Source organism: Osmerus eperlanus, chromosome 22, assembly GCF_963692335.1.
Source record: "Osmerus eperlanus chromosome 22, fOsmEpe2.1, whole genome shotgun sequence".
NCBI lineage: Eukaryota > Metazoa > Chordata > Actinopteri > Osmeriformes > Osmeridae > Osmerus > Osmerus eperlanus.
The window spans coordinates 2,945,941-2,970,062 of record NC_085039.1 but is presented as its reverse complement, the minus strand read 5'-3'; the positions used below and the strand labels follow the sequence as shown (position 1 = coordinate 2,970,062).

The window sequence follows — 24,122 nt, the reverse complement described above, 5'->3', positions numbered from 1 at the left end:
AGCGGCACTCAAAGCACTGGAGAAAGTCAGATTTGATCTGAATATGTAAGGTCACTCATAGGGATGCGTATTGATAAGATTTTAACGATTCCGACTCCTTATCAATTCCTGCTTATCGATTCGATTCCTTATCGATTCTCTTATAGATTCTCCTCTCTACAGCCAACTAGGTCTGTGCGTCCTGCACCCCCCCCACACACACACTCGTTCTAAACAAATTTCTCAAACTGGCTTTGACTGGCTCTGAAATTAGCTAATACCTACCACCTCTAGGCCTCTTCAGGCCTCTGTTTTCAAAACAAAATCTAGTCGGAGATAGAAACTTTCAGTTTCCTTGTGTTCAAGCTTCTATTACTCAACACCAGTAGGACTTACAGGGGTCCCTAACAACAGGGGAAATAACTTCAGTGTCACCTTTCAAAAGAGACCATTTACATGCATGTACTCCAAATGGTTCAACAACAGCTTTCAATGTACTTTGGGTATGTTGTTTAGGCGTTTTCAGGCACATTTAACAGGACTGTTAAAAGGTTAAACAATTAAAATGCTAAGTTTAATAATGGATTAAAAATCGATATGCTCAGTTTAATAATGGGACACGCGAACGTTTGCTGATAACACATGCCGCCCCGATAATGTGAAATGATCAATAAGATCAATACTAATGGGAGACGAATGCCGGAGCTAATATGTATGCTTCAAACGACGGGACAGAAGATAACTAGATCGACTACACACAATAAAGGCAAATTGCTTCACACAGTAACAAGTGGTTATGATCACTTTTGAGCAGTTTAGCTCTAACTTAGATAGAGATGAAGCGCGAACGTTAGCTGCGCTGCTGCATGCATCAAACACATGACGTTCCAGTAACTTCATTCCATGCTGTGTGTTCAAATGCTTCTTCATATTTGTAGTATTTCCTCCCTTCGACGAAATAGACTTTTTACACACGTTACAAGTGGCGTTGGTCATTTTGTCGTGTGAAATACAACCAAACTTTAGAACGCTTCTTCCTAGTTGCCATGTTTGCTGCAGTCTGTCTGAATAAACTATAAAAGTTTGCGCATGCGCAACGGCACAGAGAATCGTTAACAGAATCGTTAAGGAATTTTGCTAACGATTCCAAGGAATCGATTCACTGGGAACCGGTTCTAAACAAGAACCGGTTCTCGATACCCATCCCTAGTCACTCACTGTCCTTGACCGTGATTGTTATTTGAAAAGGTTGCATGTTGCATTGTACAGATTTACTATACAGATTATAAAACGGTAGGCGTTAGGCTATACTATGTAGAATATAGGCTATGGTTGTCTACTAGCTGTAGATGAACTGAACAAACAAATGCTTTGTATAATGTAGACTAGTGACGTCACGGTACCAAAATGTCAGTAGTCGCCACCAATACCAGTAAAATTTCACGGTATTCGATAACATTTTTGATACCAAAGCAAAAAAGTCTCAGTCACCTACAATATCTATGACATTTACATTTATTCATTTAGCAGACGCTTTTATCCAAAGCGACTTCCAAGAGAGAGCTTTACAAAGTGCATAGGTCACTGATCATAACAACGAGATAGCCACAAAACATTGCGAGTAGCCAAAACATGAAGCACACATTGTGAACAACCAAAATAAGTGCCAAAGGGAAGAACCATAAGAGCATGTAGTTAAACAAGTTACAATTAAACAACATGAACTGCTATAAGTGCAAGTGTACCTGTGGAAAAAGCAAGCAACAATAATAAAAACAATATATCACAGCGAGTACAAAAATTTAAGTCAACAACAGAACATTAATAAAATCACAATGCATGTAAGCCTAAAGGCAACACATTTGTGTGGACTGAGTGTAGACATTAAGCAAAGACAGCAGATCATTTGTAGAGTTCAAAAATATAAACGACTTGACTTGATCATAAATCATAAGAAGTAGAAAGAGTAGAAAAAGATACAAAAGCTTCATGGGGCCCTTTAAAATTTGGTCGCGCTACAAGCACAAAATGTAAATATATATATGCCAAACTCGAACTCAAATTTCGTCAAACTATGTAATCTAAAAGCCTCTGTAAAAAGTTCCCTCCTTTCGTATGCCCCAGTATTAGGTATTCCATTTGCAATATGCTGCAAACCATAAAAGACATGAACGGTGATGTTTGCAAATCATCTTGTTTTTGGATATGCTTCTCATTGTCATCTGCCTCACACCCAAAGTATTTCCATACGTGGCACTTCCACTTTTCTGGTTGACAACTTTTAGTGGAGCCCCTGCGGCATTAGCTACTTATCCAGTGTTGCCAATTTACAGACTTTGTCCCTAGATTTAGTGACTTCCCTAGTGACAAAAAATGTGATATAGCGATTTTCTGCGACTTTTCAAAGAATGTAATTTATACATTTAAAAACACAAAATCTAATTTTTTACTTAGGGAAATTATTTACATTCGTAATCATGGCAACTTGGTCTTAACTACCATGAGGAGTTTGAGTACAGGCATTTTACGCCAAAATTTGGGTAAACCTCACAATAATTGCAACAAAAACAAACAGATTTTGTGTCCTCGATATTCGGAATGAGAGAAAAAAGTGTTACGGAATTATATGAAGGGAACAATTAGAAAATCACAAATGTGATCCTACCAACTTTTTAGCGACAGCTATGAAGTCAAACCCGTTTGAGCGATTCATCTGGAATATGGTTTAATATTTATTCCTGTAGAAATTGTGGAATTAGGCTACATAACAGTAACTGTAATAAAGCATATATAAAGTCAACAGCATTTGCAGATTTGCGCTTTTTAAACTATTTTTACCCTGGGGCTAATTTCGGTATTTCAACTCACGACGCAGATGGCTAGCGTCACTCCTATTACTTTTCATGGTCATCTAATCATTTTTGTGGAATAGCGGGACCTACTTACATTTTTCTGCAATTAAATCAACAGACCCTGTTTAATAGTTTACGCTAAAATGTTCATATGATGTCAAACGCTCCAAATGTAGGTTTTTGTTGAGCTTCCCTGAAGCTGAGAATTCTTAGACCTTATCGTATGCATTCAACAACTGGGAAAGTTAGTCTGTCTAAAGTAGCTAGATACTTGGCTTGATTAGCTGTGTATTAGCATAAAGTGGGATCCTAGTTGTGTAATCTCAAACATGCCTTATGAGTTAACTTGTTAATATGACTGTCTCATTTACACTTAAAATTACACACAGAAGCCTATAATTGCAGTGATGGTAAGTGACAGCTACAATACACATTTCTATGGTGTAAAAGTAGTACCTCTTAAGACACAAGACGTGGTGTTGTCAACATCTGTAACATAGATTATTGGTAGCAATATTTTGATAAAAATTTTGTAAATCAAAGACATGAGTGACTAGGATAGATTGAAGGAGGAGGTTGATTGATATTTGGGCTCAGTACAGAGCTGTTATTCTGCTAGACACAGTAGTTAAACACTTATCAGTGGAGTAAGGCAAATGCAAGCATCTAATTGACAGTGTTCATGGATTAGCCAAATACAAAGCAAGATTACCTTATTGTACAGTGCATCTGGAAAGTATTCACAGCTGTTCACTTTCCACATTTTATGTGACAGCCTTATTCCAAAATGGATGAAATAAAAAAAAATCTCAGCATTCTACATACAATTCTCCATAATGAGTAAAGATTACCGTAAAAGGCACCTGAAGCAATCTCAGACCATCAGAAACAAAATTCTCTGGATTGATGAAACAAAGATTGAACTCTGGTCTGAATGGCAAGCGTTATGTCTGGAGGAAACCAGGCACCGCTCATCACCTGGCCAATACCATCCCTACAGTGAAGCATGGTGGTGACAGCATCATGCTGTGAGGATGTTTTTCAACATCAGGAACTGGGAGACGGGATCAAAGGAAAGATGAATGCAGGAATGTACAGAGACATCATTGATGAAAACCTGCTCCAGAGCGCTCTGGACCTCGGACTGTGCCAACAGGACAACGACCCAAAGCACACAGCCAAGATAACCAAGGAGTGGCTTCGGGACAACTCTGTGAATGGCCCAGTCAGAGACCAGACTTGAACTCGATTGAACCCCTTTGGAGAGATCTGAAAATGACAGTGCACTGACGCTCCCCATCCAACCTGATGGAGCTTGAGAGGTTCTGCAAAGAAGAATTGAGACTGCCCAAAAAAAGGTGTGCAGTATTGAGCAAAGTCTGTGAACTTATGTAAAAAAAAAAAAAATGGCGGTTTGCAGATCCAAAGAAAATATTAAACCTTTTTCACTTTGTCATTATTGGGTATTGTGTAATATTCTGAGGGGGGAAATGAATTGAATCCATTTTGGAATAAGGCTATAACAGAATGTGGAAAAAGTGAAGCGCTGTAAACATTTTCCGGATACACTGTTTTTATTAGGTTTAGTCAAAAAAGGAGGCAATTACAATTGTCTCTGCTGCCAAAATCAAGCTCTAGTTATCGATAGTAGCCTACTTGTGCTTTCCAATAATTTGTAGTTCTGATGGCCATACCAAGCCTGGTCCTGCCTGGAAAGCATCACACCCTCCTTTTTTCATCCCATAATTCTGTGAGAAGGCTTTAAAAAAAAACAAAAAAAACAATCACTGTTGAATTGACATTCTGCTTAGATTCTGAGGAAAACTGATTCAATAACATCCTCATTCACCTGATCTCAAGACTACTGGTCATCTACAAACTACAAACCATTAAACGGTCCCTGCATTATTTCCCACACTTCCAATGAGATGCTTGCATTAATCTTACTGCACAGATCAAAGCTATCAATTGCTGTAAGTTAAATGTCAAGTGTCTTATTGTCAGTGCAGGAAGTTAAATTTGCATATGAGCAGTTATGCGTCCATGGATGCTATTCAGGTGAGGATGTGGGTGATCAGTTTGCCTCAGCATCTATGAAGAATGTCAACAGTGAATGTGATTTAATGGGTTTTCAAAGACTTCTCATAGAACCAAGGCATAAAAACAGCAGACTGGACTTACGTGCTTTTTAAGCAGGACAAGCCTTGATCAGCCATCAAAATGATAAACAAATTGGAAAGCCCAAGTAGGTTATCTGTACTCATAGCGTAGTGTTTGTTTCGCCAAAATTATTTTCCCATAGAGAAATGTTGTATTACCTTGCACATCAAACAAATGAAATAAGCATTCAACATTGTCAGTGTCTTACACACCCTCTAGGCCTATACCCTACAACATATTTTTGAACTAATTACTTGGAGGTCAGCCATGAGACTAATACTCCCACATATTGGGGTCATGTGAGGCAAAAGGCAGGGGTCACAATGTTTTGAAACTTAACAAGATTGGGTTATACCTACCATTAGCTGTACGTTGAAAATAAAATTGATATTTTTCACCCAGTAAGGCTGGTTGTCACCCTGCCCCCCACCTCTCATGTGCTAAAATCTGGAATTGCTGGACAGAGGAAACTAGCATTGCTAGACATATTTTGATAAGGGTCAAGATGTGGTCTTTCTACAGATAATAGTTGGGTATGAAGGTAATTGTTGGGGGTTTCTCCTCAGCTCTGGCTTCTCCTGCTCCTTTTACTTGCTTACCTATTACTCTTTCTCTCTCCGACAATAATCATGGTAGTGTAGGTAAGATTTAAAATGTAAGATTTAAAGTCTTCACTTTGTAACATGATTGCCTTGAAATGTATAGAATTCATACTATTTGTTATTAAATATAAATGTCATTTAACCGTACTTTGACCATCCTAGCTCTGATTTAACCCAGTCAAATAACTGCAATTCCAGCATATTTGGTTAATGTAAATATACTGTTTAGTTTACCCCTCTTCCTTTAAACCTTGGAGAATAACCTAGTTGTTGGCCAATATTAAACCACCCTACACTGTTAAACTAAATAGATGTATCCTACAACAGCTATCTAAGATGTTAATTTCACAGATTTCGGGACTTTCCCTTCTGACTTATCAGCAGTGTTGGGGTAGTTACTCAAAGTAATAGATTACACATTACTAGTTACTTAAAAAAAAAAAAGCTTTACTTTACTAGATTACTCACTGCTGAAAGTAACTATTTACACTACTAGTTACATTACTTTTGGATTACTCCATGACATCACCTGAGATGCACTTGCCAAATAACAATATATATGCCCAAATCAACTCATACTTATTATAATGAGGACAGATCTCTCTTTTATGCTTTTTAATACCACAAAGCTGACAAAGTTGTGAACATCAACCTAAAAGTTGTCAAGCATAACAACTACAGTACTGGCAGTAAGCAAAATGTCTCAAAATAAAATAATGCTTAAAACTTTAAATGGCAGCATTTCCTCTACTATGTATGCTGCTACAAGCCTGTTTATCTCTGCTTTGGTAACCTGCTGATGTTGAAAGTCAAGTCGTGGCTGCTTGGCTGGTGTTGGCAACAATGGCAACCGTTTATCGGCGTCAGTGTCACTCAGGGTTCGGGGATCCTTAGCTATTCATAGTTTTCAGTCACGTGACATCCGCGGTGACCTGGAGGGCAGAAAGCTGCTGGCATAGCTGCTCATACCGTTGAGACGCAGCAAAAGCCGGCAAATTTACCTTCCCACGTTTTTTTTGGATCACCTCTTAGCTAAAGAAAAGGCAAGATATGGACACAAACTGCAAGTGTTGGGCACTTGCGATCCATACACAGCACCCGCTGCCATATTTCTGCCCCTAAAAACCCTCTCTCTCTTAAACAACTGCTAACTATTCAAACAGAGTAAACTTTTCCTTTAATCTTTACGTATTACAACCTCAATTCCAAAGAAGTTGGGATGCTGTGAAAAACTTAAATAAAAACAAAGGATCAAATGAGTATAAAAAAACAATCAGTCTTAACACAAGCCTCAAACATTGTAAAACAAAGACATTCAGTTGAATATCGGTGTAAAGGGATTTCCAAATCATTTAATTCCAAATGCATTTTGAGTTTAGTTGTGTCTAACACAACAACCCAACTATTTAGCTAACTAGCTAACTTTAACTCACTACGACCACTGCAGTTGGTCGCCTCGATACACAACAAACTATGTCAAACCGATTACATAAAGATGTGTTTTATGGCAAAAAATACCATGATTAATATACCTGTATATTCTTGTGTTTAACTTTACTTGAGCTTGATGAAGTGTTAGCGGCAAATACGTGTATATTGGACGGCTGGCATTGTTTGCCAGACAGTTAGGGTTAATGGCACAAATCCACAATCTCCTCCTCTCTGGGTTTTCTTTATCGGACGAAATTCTAAAGAAACACAGCCCAGACTTGTTTCCTCTTCGATTACTGCATCCGATAGAACAACAACTATCCGGCATTTTGGCAACACAAAAGCAACAGACTCAAAGCAAATGTATGATTTTATAATGGGTGGCGGGCAGCGGAAAGTCTTTTTTGCCCTCCAAGGGGGCGTGCCCCTTGGAACGTGACGTCACGTGAAAACTATGAATATAGTCTTGAGTTGGCATGTTGCCGTTGAAGATGCTTTGACAGATTAGAGGTTGTGTTCGCGGCGGTGGAGAGGTGTTTTTGGCGTGGGCACAATGTACATTGTACAGTTACGTTTTTGTCCTTTCGCGCAACTAATACAAAGTAATGTGCATACCTCCATCCCTCAAAAGACGTCCTAGGCTCTGCCATTCTTGTTTCGCCTCCTGAACTCTGGGGTTAAGTCAACTGACAAGTGTTAAGCAAACACACGTAGCCTACTGTAAAGGGAAGTTCGATTTGTTGTTTTTTTTCTCCTCCCGATATGCAGATCGCAGTAATGCAAGTAACGCAAGACATTTTTGTATTAGTAACTGTAATGCGATTACTGAAGTTATCAACAGTAATGCGTTACATTACTGTGTTACAGACAAATTTAATCTGATTACAGTAACGCGTTACTTTAACACGTTACTTTAACGCGTTACCCCCAACACTGCTTATCAGTAACACTTATGTTAAAGACGATACCTTTAGGGGTATGATACAATAAAATAACTTGTTGCAATTTCATTATTACTGGACTATTTTACAAATATGTATTGGTATATTTAACAGATATAAAGATAATATAGAAATTAAGGGAAACACAACAACTTACATTTTTTGATTTTTCCCTTTTTTGCAGTCCATGTTATTATAAGGGTACTCCAAGATAGTTTTTTTGGGGTGCTTAGTGTGACTGTAGCATATGTATTCAGATGTTTCTAAGTTTCCCTTTAAAATCCATAAGCAATCATAACTCTTGCAGGAAATGACGAGGGCCAACCGTTATAAGACGCTGCGTTGGACGTTTGTGGAATCACTTGAACCACCAAAGGTGGTACATGCACGTTGCCCTGAAATGGTCAGTAAAGGCAACCTGTATGGTCAGGTGACTCTACGCATACACTCCAGACAGGTAACCGAAATACCTGCACTTTGTCCTGCTAGTTTTTCACTTTACTTGTAAGGGTATCTGTAATGGTTAAGAACAAATCATACAGTGATATCTCCTCCTTCCCCATCAGACGCTAGCTATCTATGACCGCTTTGGGAGACTGATGCTGGGGAGTGAAGAAGAGCCTAAGGATGTCCTGGAGTATCTGGTCTTGGAGAGGCACCTCATCAACCCGTATGGCCGCTGGAGGTTACATGGCAAGATTGTTCCAGCGTGGGCTCCAGCCAAAGATCCTATCATTAAGGTAATCTTTAAGAATAACTAGTGCACAGTGCCTGTGATGCAGTCAGGGATTAAGATGTCGGTGAGACACAAAAACACAGATTTCTGGAACTATAGATGGTGCACAGTGGCAGTGATGCAGTCGGTGAGTGAGATGATTGTGCCACAAATGTGTCTTAAATTATAGATAGATAGTGCAGTGTCCATGGTGCAGCTGGTGATGACAGTTCTTCTCAGTGGCTTTGGTACCTACATTTCTTAGATCACAACTGGCACACAGACACACAAGATTAATGATATTATATATGTAGTCATGCCCGTGATGCAGTTGGTGATGATAATGTTGGTTCATTTATTTGGTGTTTAATTGGAGTTTTTACATGTAACAAAATTGACTAATCTATACAGAAATATGTATCCACTTTATATTGTCATTCGGTTAGCTAGCCTGCATTTCACCCATAAAGAAAATCTTTTGAAAGAAGCTGATTCAATGTTTTGCCTGTCGTCAGCACTGCTAACCTGGCCATATAGGCATTGCAGAAGCAATAGGAAAATTGGCTTCTAAATGACGGTATTCTGAAAAAGTTGCTAATAACCTTCCAGCTATACTGAAATGTAACACGATCTGGTGAAAAGGCGCCGTTTACATTTCTTTTAGTTGTTTTACTGTTTTCCTTTTCTTGCATATTATGAAAGTTAAAGTGTTGAAGTCACTCAATATAATAAACGTCATTCATTTCCGTGTTGATAGTCTGTGACTATTTCAGTAGAATGTTTGTTGTCTAGCCATTCAATAATTCAGCAAAAAAAACAATTATTATAAATGATGTCACACAAGTTGCAGGTTCGACTGCAGTTGGTATATAAATGCGTAGCCCGACATTATCAACATTTTATTGTCAGCTGACAATGATCACGTTGTTGTCCTCCGTCAAAAGTATAAACACACAGGAACATCATAAACATTCAATGGTCTGATAGATCCAGTTATCCTAGCAAAACATTTATTGTTCTTAATTTATTGTCAGGGCACATTCCAAATATTGCAAATGTGAGAGGCAAGTGTAACTTGTTTGGAAATTCCCCCCAACAATCATATTCTTCCTTTTTTTTTTTTTACTGTAACATTGGGATTCTTAAAGATGCTCTGAAGCAAATTCCATGATTTGCTTCTCAGTATATTTTATACGTGTGAAATGAGTTCCTGAAAGCATGTGCAAAGTGCGAAAACTTTGTCGCACTGAAATGTGGAGTTAGACTGTTGAACAGTTTCTCTTCCCGTTTCAGCTCAGGTTTTGTATAGGCAGGGCAAAAACCCAACCTATCTACGTCACAGCGACCTATCTACGTCAGATCAGACGGTTGCATTCTGTTACTCAGCTGGTACGATGCAAAGACAAAGTAATTAACACATAAAACACTATTCACTTTGACTTGATGGGTGTGATCTGTGAAGAATGAATGGCACCATGCAATGGTGAAGGGCTATAACCCAGGGGTGATTGTAACTGGTGTTGGAAAACACATGTAGTAAGGTAGAATAGAGGAACTGGGCAAAAGGTGCTGGTGTGGAAAGTCCCCCAAAATTATGCAGAATGGGCAGAAAATATTAAATGTCATTGCATCAAGGCCCGATTGGAGAAGAAGCCATAGGATAGCACTGCGCTGACCAGCTGTCTCAGGTGTTCACCACCATCTTCAACACCTCCTTGGAGACATGCCATGTGCCAGCCTGTCTCAAGTCCTCTACCATCATCCCTGTGCCCTAACAGCCAAGGCCATCAGGACATAATGACTACAGACCCGTCGCCCTGACCTCTGTGGGAATGAAGTCTTTTGAGCACTTGGTGCTGGCTCACCTCAGACTCCTAAATTTTGCAGATGACATTGGGCTCATCTCTGACGGGGTCTGATTACAGGTGGGAAGCTGACAACCTGGTGACCTGGTGCAGCCAGAACAACTTAAAGCTCAATGCTTTTAAGACAGTGGAAATGGTTGTGGACTTCAGGAAGAATACAGCCCCACTCACCCCCATCACCCTGTGAGACTCCCCAGTCAACACTGTGGAGTCCTTCCGCTTCCTGGGCACTATCCTCTCCCTGCTCCCTCACCAAAAAAGCACAACAGAGGATGTACTTCCTACGGCAGCTGAAGAAATTCAACCTGCCAAAGACAATGATGGTGCACTTCTACACAGCCATCATTGAGTCCATCCTCACCTCCATCACCATCTGGTACGCTGCTGCCACTGCCAAGGCCAAGAGCAGACCGCAGCGTATCATCCTCGCTGCTGAGGTGATTGGCTGCAATTTTCCTACCCTCGAGGACCTGCACACCTCGAGGACCCTGAGGCGAGCGAGGAAGATTGTGGCCGACTCGTCCCACCCTGGACACTCTGTTCCAGCTACTCCCCTCTGGCAGAAGGCTGCGGTCCATCAGGACCAAAACCTCACACCACAAGAACAGTTGCTTTTCATCCGCTACTGGCCTCTCCAACAAGGCCAAGGACTCCCACTGACTAGTCCATCCGACACCTGTTGCACTTCGCACAAGCCATCTTAATTGCACTATTGGCCATTCATTTTCTCATTATTCGTATATATATTTTATTTATATTTTATAATTTAAATTTTAAATTGTTTTATTTTTTAGATTGTTATTTCTTAGGATTAGTTAAACTACTGTACTTTTCTACTTTTTGATTGAAGATCCGTATATGTTTATTGTTTGCACCTTCTGGCCACAGTAAATTCCGTGTTTGTGTAACCCTACATGGAAAATAAAACCAATTCTGATTCAGGATATTTACAATTGTAGTTGGCCAATAGATCTGTTCAGGGGTGTAATTTGTTGGATATAAAGCCCCCACCCTCACTTCTTGACTTGAATCAAAGGCTGGTGGCCTAGTAGCCGTTCTGGCCTAGTAGTCATGATGTGGCTAGTTTAGCCACAGCTAATTCTACTGCTAAAGATTCTTCTTCCGAACCATAACAGCTTGATCTTGTATCTTCTTCTTTGGCACAATGAAACTAAGGATTAGAAAGCATGGGTCTGCCAAAAGCAATTTGGTGAGGGATGCCCCCTCCAGAGACAGTTGGTGACAGAGAGGTGAATACCATAAGCTAAAATATTGCTTTACACATCCTCTAGTCATAAACTGATTAAATCAGTTCATATGAAGACTCTTGACAATGTTTAGTACACAAATCGGAGAAATTGTTGAATGTAAGATGAAAAGTCGATTTATTGTAAATATGTTGGGATGCTCCGATCTGATCGGCGCCGATCCATATCGGCCGATATTCCCATTATCGGTTTTGATTGGCGTTCTCAAAACGGCCGATCAAACATGGCCGATCAGATGACATAAAATCTGCGAGAACTACTATCAGACGTTTCAATAAAACGTTAGTCATTTCAGGCCGCCAATGGTAAGAAAGTATTCTTTAACCTTTATATGCGTGAGTTCTAAATATTTCCGACGCTTCCACTAGAGTTTGTTTTCCAAAACGGAAGCCAGCTAGCTTTAGTTAGCTTCCGTTACCTAGCAACCTAGCATAATACTCGTAGCAATGCTACTACCTGCTAGTGTTACTTGTTAGCCTCTAATTGTACATTTTGAAGCCATACTATAGCGTTTGTCATAGTTTTTGCCTATCGGAAAATAGTCGGTTGGAATTTTCAGAATCGCACATGTGAGACCCGCATTCGAACGAAAACAGTCACGGACAACCACTGCTTTTTGGAAGGCCAATAAAGACCTCTTTCCTGCTCTCACAAGCAGCATGAGTCTTCCTCTCCGCACCTTGTACAAGTGTAGATAGCGAGCGACTTTTCAGCACAGCAGGACATATTTTAGATAAGAGGAACAGGTTGACTCCTAAAAATGCTGATATGCTTATATATTCATCAAGGCAAATCTTCCAGTGATGCTGCTTAATCAGAAGTAAGGTTTGAATACTCTAGTATGCCCCCTCTCCGAGTGAGTGAGTGCGTACGTGAAGTGAGAGAGTGAGTAAAGGATGTGAGAGTGAGTGAGTGAGACACTATACAGATAGATATACATATATATATATATATATATATATATACGTATATATATGTTTTGTTTTTTTGTTTAATTGCTGACTTCCTGTGCACCTTTTATCTTTATTCTGTCTTATCTCCTCCTAAATGCAGACAAATTGACTTGAAACTGACTGACTTGAAACATATTGGATATTTGGCTATAGCCTGTTTATGTTGCAGTTAAATTTGTATAATTTTTCCACACGAAAGCTACTGTATAAGCTCCAAGTTCTCTTGAGAGCCTCAAGAGAGTGGAATGTTGCACATGTGATTCTATTGTTGTGATTTTTATTTAACCCTTGTGCTGCCTTCGGGTCACATGACCCAAAGGTTCATAACGAACTATCGTTGTGTTTGCCCAATTTTACCCAATACAAAAACAAATAAAAATAATTTTCTTTCAACCTTTGCAATGTGGGGGGTCTGAGACAGCCCAACGGTTAAAAGAAAATGCTTCACTTTGTTTTTGTGTGCGGTAAATTTGTCGCAATACGACGGTGGGTCACAATGACTGATGGGTCAGAATGACCCGAAGATAACGCAAGGGTTAAAGATTTATATTATTATTTTAATATTTATTATTATTTACACATTTTATAGTAAGCGAGAGAGGTTCTACACTGGAATGTTGCCGTTCCCTGCAATAGAACGGATGGTTGTCAATTCATGATACTCTCGTCTCGTAATTTAAATACTTAAAATACAATACCAGTGTTACGAATAATTAATTTCATAAATAATGCTACACAATAAATAGAATGCTTCAATCGACACCGTGATCGGTGATTGGCACCAAAAAACCTGATCGGAGCATCTCTAGAAATATGTATTCTTGGCTAATTGCCAGGGCCTCTTCATATGACTGCCAAATTCTCACTGATACATGCAGGCCCCTGACACACACACGAGCTCAAGCCTTCTGGCAAGGCTGCCCTGACCAAGCCCCCACTCCCGAGACAGTTGGTGACAGAGAGGTGCAGACCATAAGTTAAACCTAATCATGCATTAAGAGTAGAGTAAAAAATAGAGACTAAATGTTTAAACGTATGTTAAAACTCAGTGCTCTGATTTGGTGCATGTCAGTTGAGTCAGAGGTAGCCTTTTAAACCTCTAGGTTTAAAAAATTCAGATTTTATTAGAACTCTCTCTTTTATACATTTATAGTTGGATTTCACATTTAACAGACATTGAATTCATTTAGCAAGTTCTTTAACTCAAACATGATAAATCTTTACCCGGACAAGTGACTTTTGTGCATGGACAAGTGAAACGTTAATGTCCAAAGGAGTGCCTCAAAAAGTTAATGTCGAGCCCTGCCTTAGTTTGAGCACTCGTTGGGTTGGACATTTTTGCCGGACCTGGCAACCCTGAAATCAGGTTTGACGTCATTCCCAGTCCTGAGTCAAAACTTTTAAAGAATGGATATCTGCATGATGGGCCTGACCAGAGCATAGGTGGCCTTACCGAACACGCTTCAAAGTTGTCACTTTCAAAAGGGTGGCATCTTGACTCCATCAGGTCAAGATGTCTGAAAGTTGGAATGCATGCCTTATTGCTCATGGGGAACAAAAAACTCTCTAGAACCCATAATGTCGGCAATAAAAAAAAAAAAAAAAAAAAAACTTTAAATCAGCCATTGCTCCAATTGTCTTGAAATGTTGTGTACATGTAAGAAATACATGTCTGTATCATGTCAATATTGAAATAATTTGTAATGTTGAGGAGGAACCCGTCATTGCTGCTTGCAGCTATATTTTAGGTTAGAACTGTCTGAATTACATCATTGTGCAAGGGAGGCCTTGCGACATCTGCTGATCGAAAAGTGAATCGCAGCCTTGAAAGGCAAGGGAGAATGCCAGAATGCGCAGCCAGCAGGAATTTATTCATGTAACAGGAGGAAAATGGCTTCTAACTATTCTCATCTGGTGTGATCTGTAAAGTTGAAAACTTTTTTTTAAATATAAATAACCCAACGGAGTGCGGTGCCACGATTGTTTGGATCAGCATTTCGACGTTTCTGAAAACAATCCCCATCTTTCATGTGTCTCCACAGGCATCATGGGAACTCATCCCAGCCCCTTCACTCTGATTGGTTTGCTGGCTAGCTAACAGAAAGATAATATCCAGTGGATATACTTTCAGAATAGATTAGTGAATTTTGTTTCATAATTTAAGGTGTTTACTAGGTGTGGTGGAAAAAATCGATTAACGTATGAATCGCGATTCAGTCTTATAGCGATTCACATCGATTCAAAAATGTAAAAAATAGATAAATAATTGTGTATCAGTTTTTAATCGATTTGTGACCCCAAGAATTGATTCGAACCGTGAGGTACCAAAAGATTTACACCCCTAGTGTTTACTGATGTCAACTGCCTGCACATTGCAAATGTACATGCAAGTGCTGTAGGGTGAATTAGGCATACAATTATGACAACTGGCTCAACCATTGTGCATGTAATGGCTTCTGTTATGAACTAAATGTTTAGATGTTTGTGGTGGTAAGACAATTTAACAGAGAACCAAAATATTACATGTTGATCAACATAACATAAGCAATTTATTACGTAGGAAACAGCAGACAAATGAAGGTTACATAATCATGAATGTAGGCTAGCAACGGCATTGGCAGTTTGACTAGAATAGATGATGTGGAAGTTGAACAAGTACTTCAAGAAAATTTCAATTGTGGTCTGACAAATAAAGGTACGAAACCACGTGAAGAACTTTTATCACCAGCTGCATCACAGGCACTGCACTATCTATGATTCCAGACGTGTGTGTGTGTCACCAACATAATCGCGGGCATTGTGCCATATCTATAATTCCAGGAATTTGTGTGTGTGTGCCACCAATTTTATCACTGGCACTATACAATAGTAGTCTATAATTAGGTGCAAAATGATGATTAAAAATAAATAGTTAATTCTATGAAGTGCATTAGCTTCACATGGGAGTTTGTGTTGACTGGTAAGCGCAATTCTTAGTCTCATGACAGCGGGAACAATTATTGTAATTGTAAAATGTTAATGCTTTGTAAAACGGATAAACATAACTAATAAATGCATTCACTCCATTGCTCCATGACTCCATTTGGCCGGCCACACTTTATTGCCTCGTCTCCCTTTGCACGCAACTTCCTTCTTCACAGTCAAGTTTCCCTTTACTCAGAATCAGAATAGTGTTTAATCGCCAAGTAAGTGGTCACAAACAAGGAATTTACTTTGGTGGCCAGGTGCATACAGTAAACATAATAAACAAGATAAAATGAGTGGGGCTGTATTCTTCCTGAAGTCCACAACCATCTCCACTGTCATAAGAGCATTGAGCTATAAGTTGTTATGGCTACACCAGGTCACCAGGTTGTCAGCTTCCCACCTGTAGTCAGAATCATTTCCATGAGCCCAATGAGGGTGGTGTCGTCCGCAAACTTCAGGAGTTTGACGGACGGATGACTGGAGGTGCAGCTGTTGGTGTACAGGTAGAAGAGCAGAGGGGAAAGGACGCAGCCCTGAGGAGATCCGGTGCTGATGAGACTTGTGTTCCCAGCTTAACACACTGCTTCCTGTCAGACAGGAAGTCTGTGATCCACCTGCAGGTGGAGTCGGGCACGTTCATCTGGGAGAGCTTGTCCTGAAGCAGGGTGGGGATGATGGTGTTGAAGGCAGAGCTGAAGTCCACAAACAGGATCCTGGCGTAGGATGCTGGGGAGTCCAGGTGCTGTAGGGTGAAGTGGAGGGCCATGTTAACTGCGTCGTCCACAGACCTGTTGGCTCTGTAGGCAAACTGCAGGGGGTCCAGGAAAGGGTCCGTGACGGCTTTGAGGTGTGCCAGCACCAGGCGCTCGAAAGACTTCATCACCACAGAGGTCAGGGCGACGGGTCTGTAGTCATTAGGTCCTGTTGGTCTTGGCTTTTTCAGCACAGGGATGATGGTGGAGGACTTGAAACAGGCTGGCACATGGCATGTCTCCAGGGAGGTGTTGAATATTTTGGTGAACACCGGAGACAGCTGGTCAGCGCACTGCTTGAGGGTGGCAGGAGAGACAGTCTGGCCCAGCTGCTGTGCCGGTGTTCTGCCTCTTGAACAGTCTGTTGACTTCTCTTTCCTGAATGTAGAGAGTCATCACTGTGGTGAGGGGGGGGTCCACTTGGGTGGGAACCATTTCGAGGAGCCCTATCTAAAGCCTAAACAAACGCTATCTAGCACCATGAATGTGGCATCTTCTGTCTGTGCTTGCAAAGGCTATGTTGATGTCACCCCTTAACATTTCTTGTGAGAGTAAAATCTCCCATATTGTGATACTGTTTAACTGCCCTTAATTCCTGTATTCTTTGTCCAGTCTTCTGAGATGCTCAACTTGACACTTGTATCAGACACCTGGACCTTATAGATCTAAACTCCTCAAAAAAAGTTCTGAAACGTTATTTCGGTCGATTATTCCTCCCCTTCTATAGTACCAATTGGTATTGTATTGTATATTGTTGGAAAGCCTGATTAGTCACCTTTACAACGAGGTACAACTTGTAAGGATCGTGCATTTGTGGAATGAGCAACACAGCTAGCGGTCCAAGTAGCGGTCCAGTAGCAGTCCAAGAAAATGTGCCAAAATCCCCTGCAATATTCTTCTGTTGGTATTCACTCTCGTTTGGAGTTGTTTGGTGGATTGGATAATTGCACTCTCCCACAGTAATAAGGAAAAAACAACACATACTGTATTGGCCATTTTTACACTTTATTCATTTTACACTGTCAGGGACCTCAGTAGCATGTGGAAGATCCATACGCAGCCACAACAGCTTGGCACCTCCTCCTCATGCTGGTCACCAGCCTGGTCCCACACTGCTGTGGTATGGCATCCCATTCCTCAACCAGGATTTGTCGCAAGTCAACCAACATGCTTGCGTTGGTCACTCTGCCACGTACAGCACGCCCAAGCTGATCCCACTTGAAGATCAAAACGAGAGTGAATACCAACAAAAGAATATTGCAGGGGATTTTGGCAAAAGAAATTTGGCTGCTACCCACACGGTTAGCTGTGTTGCTCATTCCACGAATGCATGATTCTTACAAGTTGTACCTTGTTGTAAAGGTGACTAATCAGGCTTTCCAACAATATACAATACAATACCAATTGGTATTATTTAAGGGGAGGAATAATCGACCGAAATAACGTTTCCAAACTTTTTTTGAGGAGTTTATAATAAATCCGTAGATTTTGTCTTGTACTTGGCGATTCACTTCATTGACTTAGTACCCAATTGCTGTGAAAGTACCATCTAATACGTCTTCACATCCTTTAGCCAATACATTTCATTTTGCTGAATGATTGAAGGGCTAGACAACAAAATAATCACAGACTAACAACACAGAAATAAATGACAGATTGACGAAGGCACGTACATTTTTCCAACCGTGCCTTTGCGCTGTGCAAGAAGCACCATCTAGCAACCACTAGTGTCAGTAACAATGTCCCTGTCTGAAGACTCGGCTTAACAGGCTTGTAGTTAGTAAAACCGTCTCACCTAATGTTAAAAGAATAGCATGATCCACACCAAAACAATAACGACATAGCAGAATTATATTATTGGGATCACTTTTTATCCCGCTGATTTGATCGAGTGCAAAGATATTATTTATTTATTTCTCTTCACTGCGGTCAAATGACCGGTGCTCTGCTTGATAGGCGTATCTTCTAAAACAATTTAAAATTTCAATCAGAATAAAGTTTAATTGAGAAGTGTACATAAACAAGGAATTTACTTTGGTGGGAAGTTGCATACAGTAAACATAACAAACATATAAGAATCTTAATAAACATAACAATTTTCAACATATGACATCATTTGAAATCTTACAGTCAGCGCTTTTCTGCACTAATCTGTAAAAAACTGAGAAATTGCCTTGGCCGACAAAAGCACCTTTTCACCAGATTGTCACAAATGAAGTATACACTTTAAATGGAAACGTTTTCTATTGTTAAATATGAATAATAAAATACCTTGCTCACCTAGCTGTATTGGCGCTTGTCCGCTTGTCTTTAATGAGTTTTTCATAGAAAGCGATGCACTGTACAGGACTATGTATGACACTTTGGATAATGCATTATTTCTTGTGATACCTGCGAATTTGTACTTTTCTGCTAAAATAAGACATGTAATTCATTACAAGGTCCTGTTTCTCCTACACAATTATGTTAACAATGATTTGACTGAATTGACCTTAACCCTGCTGATTTTAATGTGGTTTAAGTCTAATGTGGAGCTCTGGTGAGATTATTCATTTGTCCTTCATTGTTTTTTCGTTTCAGACTGTAATGATTCCTGGCCCTGAGCTTAAGCCAGGTGAAGAATTTGAGGCCCTCAACTTTGAAGTTCCCAAGCCCAAGGCCATTCAGTGGCACAAGTAGGCCACAAGGGAACAGTTGCTTCCTCTAGGCTTCTAATATACATGGCAGTATAGTTTTCCGAGATTATACACATTTAAACAAAAATTTTGCATGCACATGTTGTGCATGTATTGTTTATTGCAATAATATAATGAGTACATGATTGATTCAAAGAATACAAAAATAAAGGATCCCAACTGCTTTTAATTTTTTTGAGTGAATCTGTATTTAAATCATATTTCAATCCCAAATCATATAAAAAATAACTGATATCCCAACATGTATCTCTGTTTACATAAAAAAAAGAAGAAGATATAGGTATTGGATTTATTTAGCACATCAATTCAACAACACTAGAACATGCAAAAATGTCACAAAATGTGGTCTACAGCAAATAATGGGGCCATGCTTTAAGATAAGAATCACAGAATGAGCTTAATCAGTACTTATTCAGTACGTAATTCATTTAGACTAGTATTGTTACTAATGTACCAATGTTTTTAAGATTTAATTTTGTTAAATTCTCCACCAATTTGACAAAACATGTAGCTGCTGTTTACTGCATGGTCCCAACATAGTCCCCCCCCCAACATGTACAACAATTGTCAATAGGGCTTCAGTTCCTCCAATATTTTTATTTGTATTGTATTATATATAGCCATTTTTATCTTGCACTCAAGGATTATGGTTAGTTTTCAGTTATATTATAAACATTATTTTATATTTATTGTGTTTTGTAAAGTTACATTTATTTGTAATATTTAAATTGTTGTCACAAACTCTTGGTTTCTAATTGATCAAGTATTCATTTTGATGCAACAGCAAGACTGTTAACTTGAAATTTCATAATTTAGATACAAAGTTGGACATAGGCCACCATTACATCATTTGTTTACAACATTTAAAACGGTATGAGCTTTCAAGTTAACCAATTGGGGCTGGCAGTTTGGTTGTTTTTTTCCCTGTGTGTCAAAACATTTTAATATTGTTTCGCAACACTCACTCACTTTGTACTATTTGAAATAGCTAATGGACCCCACAAGGAGGGGTTAACTGAATGTTTCCGATGATAATCGAATCACTCAAACACGCATAAAAGACAATTTTAAGAAGGATTAAGTAGGAAATTAACTGCATTCAATACTTTTTTCATTGAGAACTTGGTTTCTACCCTGCTTTGTTGGCTGAGGGAGTGTCGGGGGTTGGCCCTACACATTGCAGAGGGAGCACTGTAAGTAGTGTAGTTGGTCCAACACATTTCACTAATTCAATTGTAATCTTCTGGTATGAGGGAATCACTTTCCATGTTGATTTATTTAATTAATTTGCATCCCTTCAGAAACCATACTTGATGTCACCAAGTACTAACTGGTCTACAAGTCATCTGGGAAGACAAAGGCCTCTGCAGCAAACTCTGCATCGTCCTCTTCATCTTCTTGAATGTCCTCAGGCTCCCATGTAAAAACATCTGAGCCACAATCATGCTCTGAAATTGAGCCGGGTTTAGTCTCTTCCATCTCCCAAGGACAAAGAGCATCACGCCGAGCCAAGGGTATATTAGCTTTAACCTCCACCACTTCTTGCATTCTTTCAGCAAGCTGTCCATTGTCTATCTCATCACTAGAAGAAGTTGCCTGGATTTGTATGACATCCTCTGTGAATTCTGATGGTTCTTCAATTTTGGATGAACAAACATCTACTTTACTGCTGTCTTGTTTTATGTGTTCAGGTTGTCTGGAGACGTCTGTATTCTTTGTCCCTGGTTCTGTATAAGTGCTTTCTTGTCTTTTTATAGTCTTGGTTTTTGTAGTTTCCTCAAGACAACTGTCTACATGAGTGTTGTATTCTCTTATTGGCTCAGCAGTTTCCCAAGGACATATACATTTGCGACCACTGTCTTGTCTTTTTGTTGTTTCCGGATTTTCAGTTTCCCAAGGACAAACATCTACTCGGATGCTGTCTTCTCTTTTTTTTATTTCTGGATTTTCGGTTTCCCAGGGACAAACATCTACTCGGGTGCTGTCTTGTCTGTTTATGTTTTGGGTGTCTTTAGAAACATCAATCTGCCTCTTCTCTGGTTCCATAGTCTCCCATGGGCAAACCTCTACACAAGTGCTGTTTTCTCTTTTTGTCTTTTCTGGTCCGCTGGAAACATAAGTCAGAACCCCATCTCTCCCCTCTGTCTTTAATGGTTCTACAGTTTCCCATGGACAAATGTTACTTTCTTGTCTCTTTATACTTGTGTCTCCTTTGATAATGTGTGTCTCCAAATTACATACATTTGATTGAATAAGTGAATCTTGTCTTTTATAGTTTTCAGTATGAACATTTCCACTCTCCATATGACACAATTCGACATGGACACTTTGTTTCTCCTCCGTCTTTTCAAATACATCAGTTTCCCAAGGACAAACATGTACTTGAGTACAGTCTTGTTTTCCTGGTCTCTCTTCTTCTTTTGAGAGAACCTCAGTGCTACTTTGAGTCTCTGTTTCTATAGATTTATTTGTATGTTCTTTTGACATTTCTAGATCCTCTCTTTCCCACAGACCAATATTTGTTTGAGTGTCATCCTCTGTATTATTTTTTGCTGTTTCCTTACAAATATTTGCTTTCGTAGTTTCTGTTTGAATTGGATTATCTGTGTCGCCAGGCTCCCATGGACATACATCTATTGGACTGTTGTCGTGTCTTTCTAGTTCATTAGTTTCAGGAAAAAGGTTTACTTCACAGGCACCATGTCTTTCTTGAGATTTGGCTTGGTCTCCAGATTTCCACAGACAAATGTCAGTCTTTTGGGCAGGGGTCTCATGTGAAAAATATTCTTTGGTTGTTAGGTTGGTTAGGGATAACTTTGAGTTCTCTTCTTCCCAAGAATTAATACATGGAAAGTTTTGAGGCGGTTCAGGGAAATCCCATTGGTTGGCTTCTGATTTCTGCTTTGACAAATTAGATACAGTTAATTCTGTGTCAGTTTTATGTGGTGTTGTTTTGTTAGTTTGACCATTTTCAATCAAATCAGTTGATATATTCTCTAATTCCCACGGACAGACATTAACTCTTACAGTCTCGTGTGTTTCTGGTGTCTCAGGTAAATTCTTACTCTCTTTTGGTCTGACATTTTCATAAATATCATCAACTTTTGTGAGGTATTTCCTTTTATCCCTAGGAGAGTCCAAATGTAGACTCAGTTTAGTTTTTGATGTTGCTGAGATTGAGGTTTCTGAGATTTCCCAAGGACATATGGTTTGGGCTCTTCGGTTAAGTAGTTGAGATTTCTGCTGGGATGGTTGACAGAATGAGGTGTTTGTGGGTGTTGATTCCCAAGGACACACATCACCACGGACACTGTCCTGTCTCTTGAGCACCACCTCCTCTTGCGATTCCCATGGACACACACTGGCACGTTCAGATAGCTGTGCTTCTTCCACCTCCCAAGGGCAAATATCTGTTATTGTACTCTGTGCTCTTTGTGGTGATTTATGGGAGGGACCAGGGACATCTAATGGGCAAACATCCCCAAAGGAAACACCTATAGTAGGCATAATTCTGTTACCACCTACTCTGTGCACTAAAGGAGTTCTAGCTTTTCTGGACATTTCGTTGGTGCTGTGTGTACTGTTTTGCCGGGACACAAAAACGTTTTCATACATGCCATCCTTTTGTATGTCCTCTAAGTCCCAAGGATAACCACCAGACTTTACAATCACAATTCTCCTTGGACTTCTTTCTGAGGAATCACATGAGGATAGTCTGATTGCAGCCTGTTTCACGAGACAAGGTTTTGTGTCTATTGTCATGCTTCTTTTTTTATGCGTCTTTCGCTCTACACTTGGGTTGCTACAAGGATTTTGTCCTGCGCCTACACTGTCCTGACCTTTTAGTGAAATCGAGTCGTCTGTCCTGACCTTTACTTTTTCATCCTTTCTGTTTTTTTCTTTGAGGCTTCCATCAACAGATCCTATGAATGCTTTCACAGAGAGCCACTTTTGGGTGGATGTACGGAAAGAGAAGACCCGTTGCTCCTTTGCAGTCGTTTCCTGGTCTGACATTGGAGAACCTGACGCACTACGCAATATAGGACCCTGGGGCCCAGGATATTCACATTCTCTATCATCCATGTCTTTGCATGGCTCCCCAGTAGTGCACAATGCAAGAGGAGGGGGTGGCAAATGATCCCAGGGGCAAATATGTTGTGCTAATGGTGACGATGAACTGTCTGGGCTCTTTGACTCAGTGCTATGAGACAAAGCATAGGTAACATGCTTCTGGCTCTTGTCAGTAGGCCGTTGTTCCTCCAGCTCCCAGGGACAGATCTCTGCTTTATCAAAGGACAGAGACTGGAGAGCACCTGTCGTCTGGTCCTTTATTGTGACTTCCAGCTTGGACTTAATCTGCATATTTAAGATATCTGTGCCTACCCGGAATGTGTCCTCAAGACTGTGAGCCTTACTGGAAGTTAGACTCAGTGATTTATGGAGCTTGTTGTGATCAGGATACAGGAGATTGCTGTCTACTGTGAGGTTGTGAGCACTTGCTGACTTATAGACCAATGGGGCTGTGTCTAATGAGTCAGTCTCAGAACGTTGGGATGCCCTTTTTGCTAAATTGGCCCTCATTATTGAGTCATGCAATAAATGGTCTTTGTCCCTAACATAGTCATGTTCACTCTGGGATTTACGCAGCACCGGTGAAGGCTGCCATACTGATTCATCCTTGTAATTCACACTCATGGTTTCTAACGTCTTTTTACATGATTCAGTGTGGGAAAGGCCTCTGCTAATGAAGGGTTTCTCTTTGTCTTCGCGGCTGCATTGCCTACTCAGGGATTCTGGGATCTCAGTGATTCGCTTTATAATTGACCTGCTAAGTCCACGACGAGAGCTGCGCTTCTTCTGTAAATGAGGGTTGTTAGTTGTCACCTTTTTGGTCTTGTGGACCTCCAACTGGGCATATAATTTCTTCAATTCATCCTGGTG

The 24,122-nt window shown here is 40.0% G+C and overlaps 2 protein-coding genes across 3 annotated transcripts in view; one reads left to right on the top strand and one right to left on the bottom strand.

Moving 5' to 3' along the window:
• Positions 1-19,350, top strand: part of mrpl45 (mitochondrial ribosomal protein L45) — a 38,209-nt gene extending 18,859 nt beyond the window's left edge. For both annotated transcript variants that reach the window (XM_062448829.1, XM_062448828.1), the window contains 3 exons: positions 8,273-8,422; positions 8,532-8,705; positions 19,066-19,350. In XM_062448829.1, coding sequence (XP_062304813.1) covers positions 8,273-8,422; positions 8,532-8,705; positions 19,066-19,164 — 423 coding nt within the window. In that variant the 3' untranslated portion in view covers positions 19,165-19,350. The remainder of the gene's footprint in view (positions 1-8,272; positions 8,423-8,531; positions 8,706-19,065) is intronic.
• gpr179 (G protein-coupled receptor 179) overlaps positions 19,344-24,122 on the bottom strand; it is a 71,479-nt gene continuing 66,700 nt past the window's right edge. Inside the window, exon 11 of the mRNA XM_062448836.1 lies at positions 19,344-24,116. Within this exon, the coding sequence (XP_062304820.1) occupies positions 20,517-24,116 (3,600 nt within the window). The 3' untranslated portion in view covers positions 19,344-20,516. The remainder of the gene's footprint in view (positions 24,117-24,122) is intronic.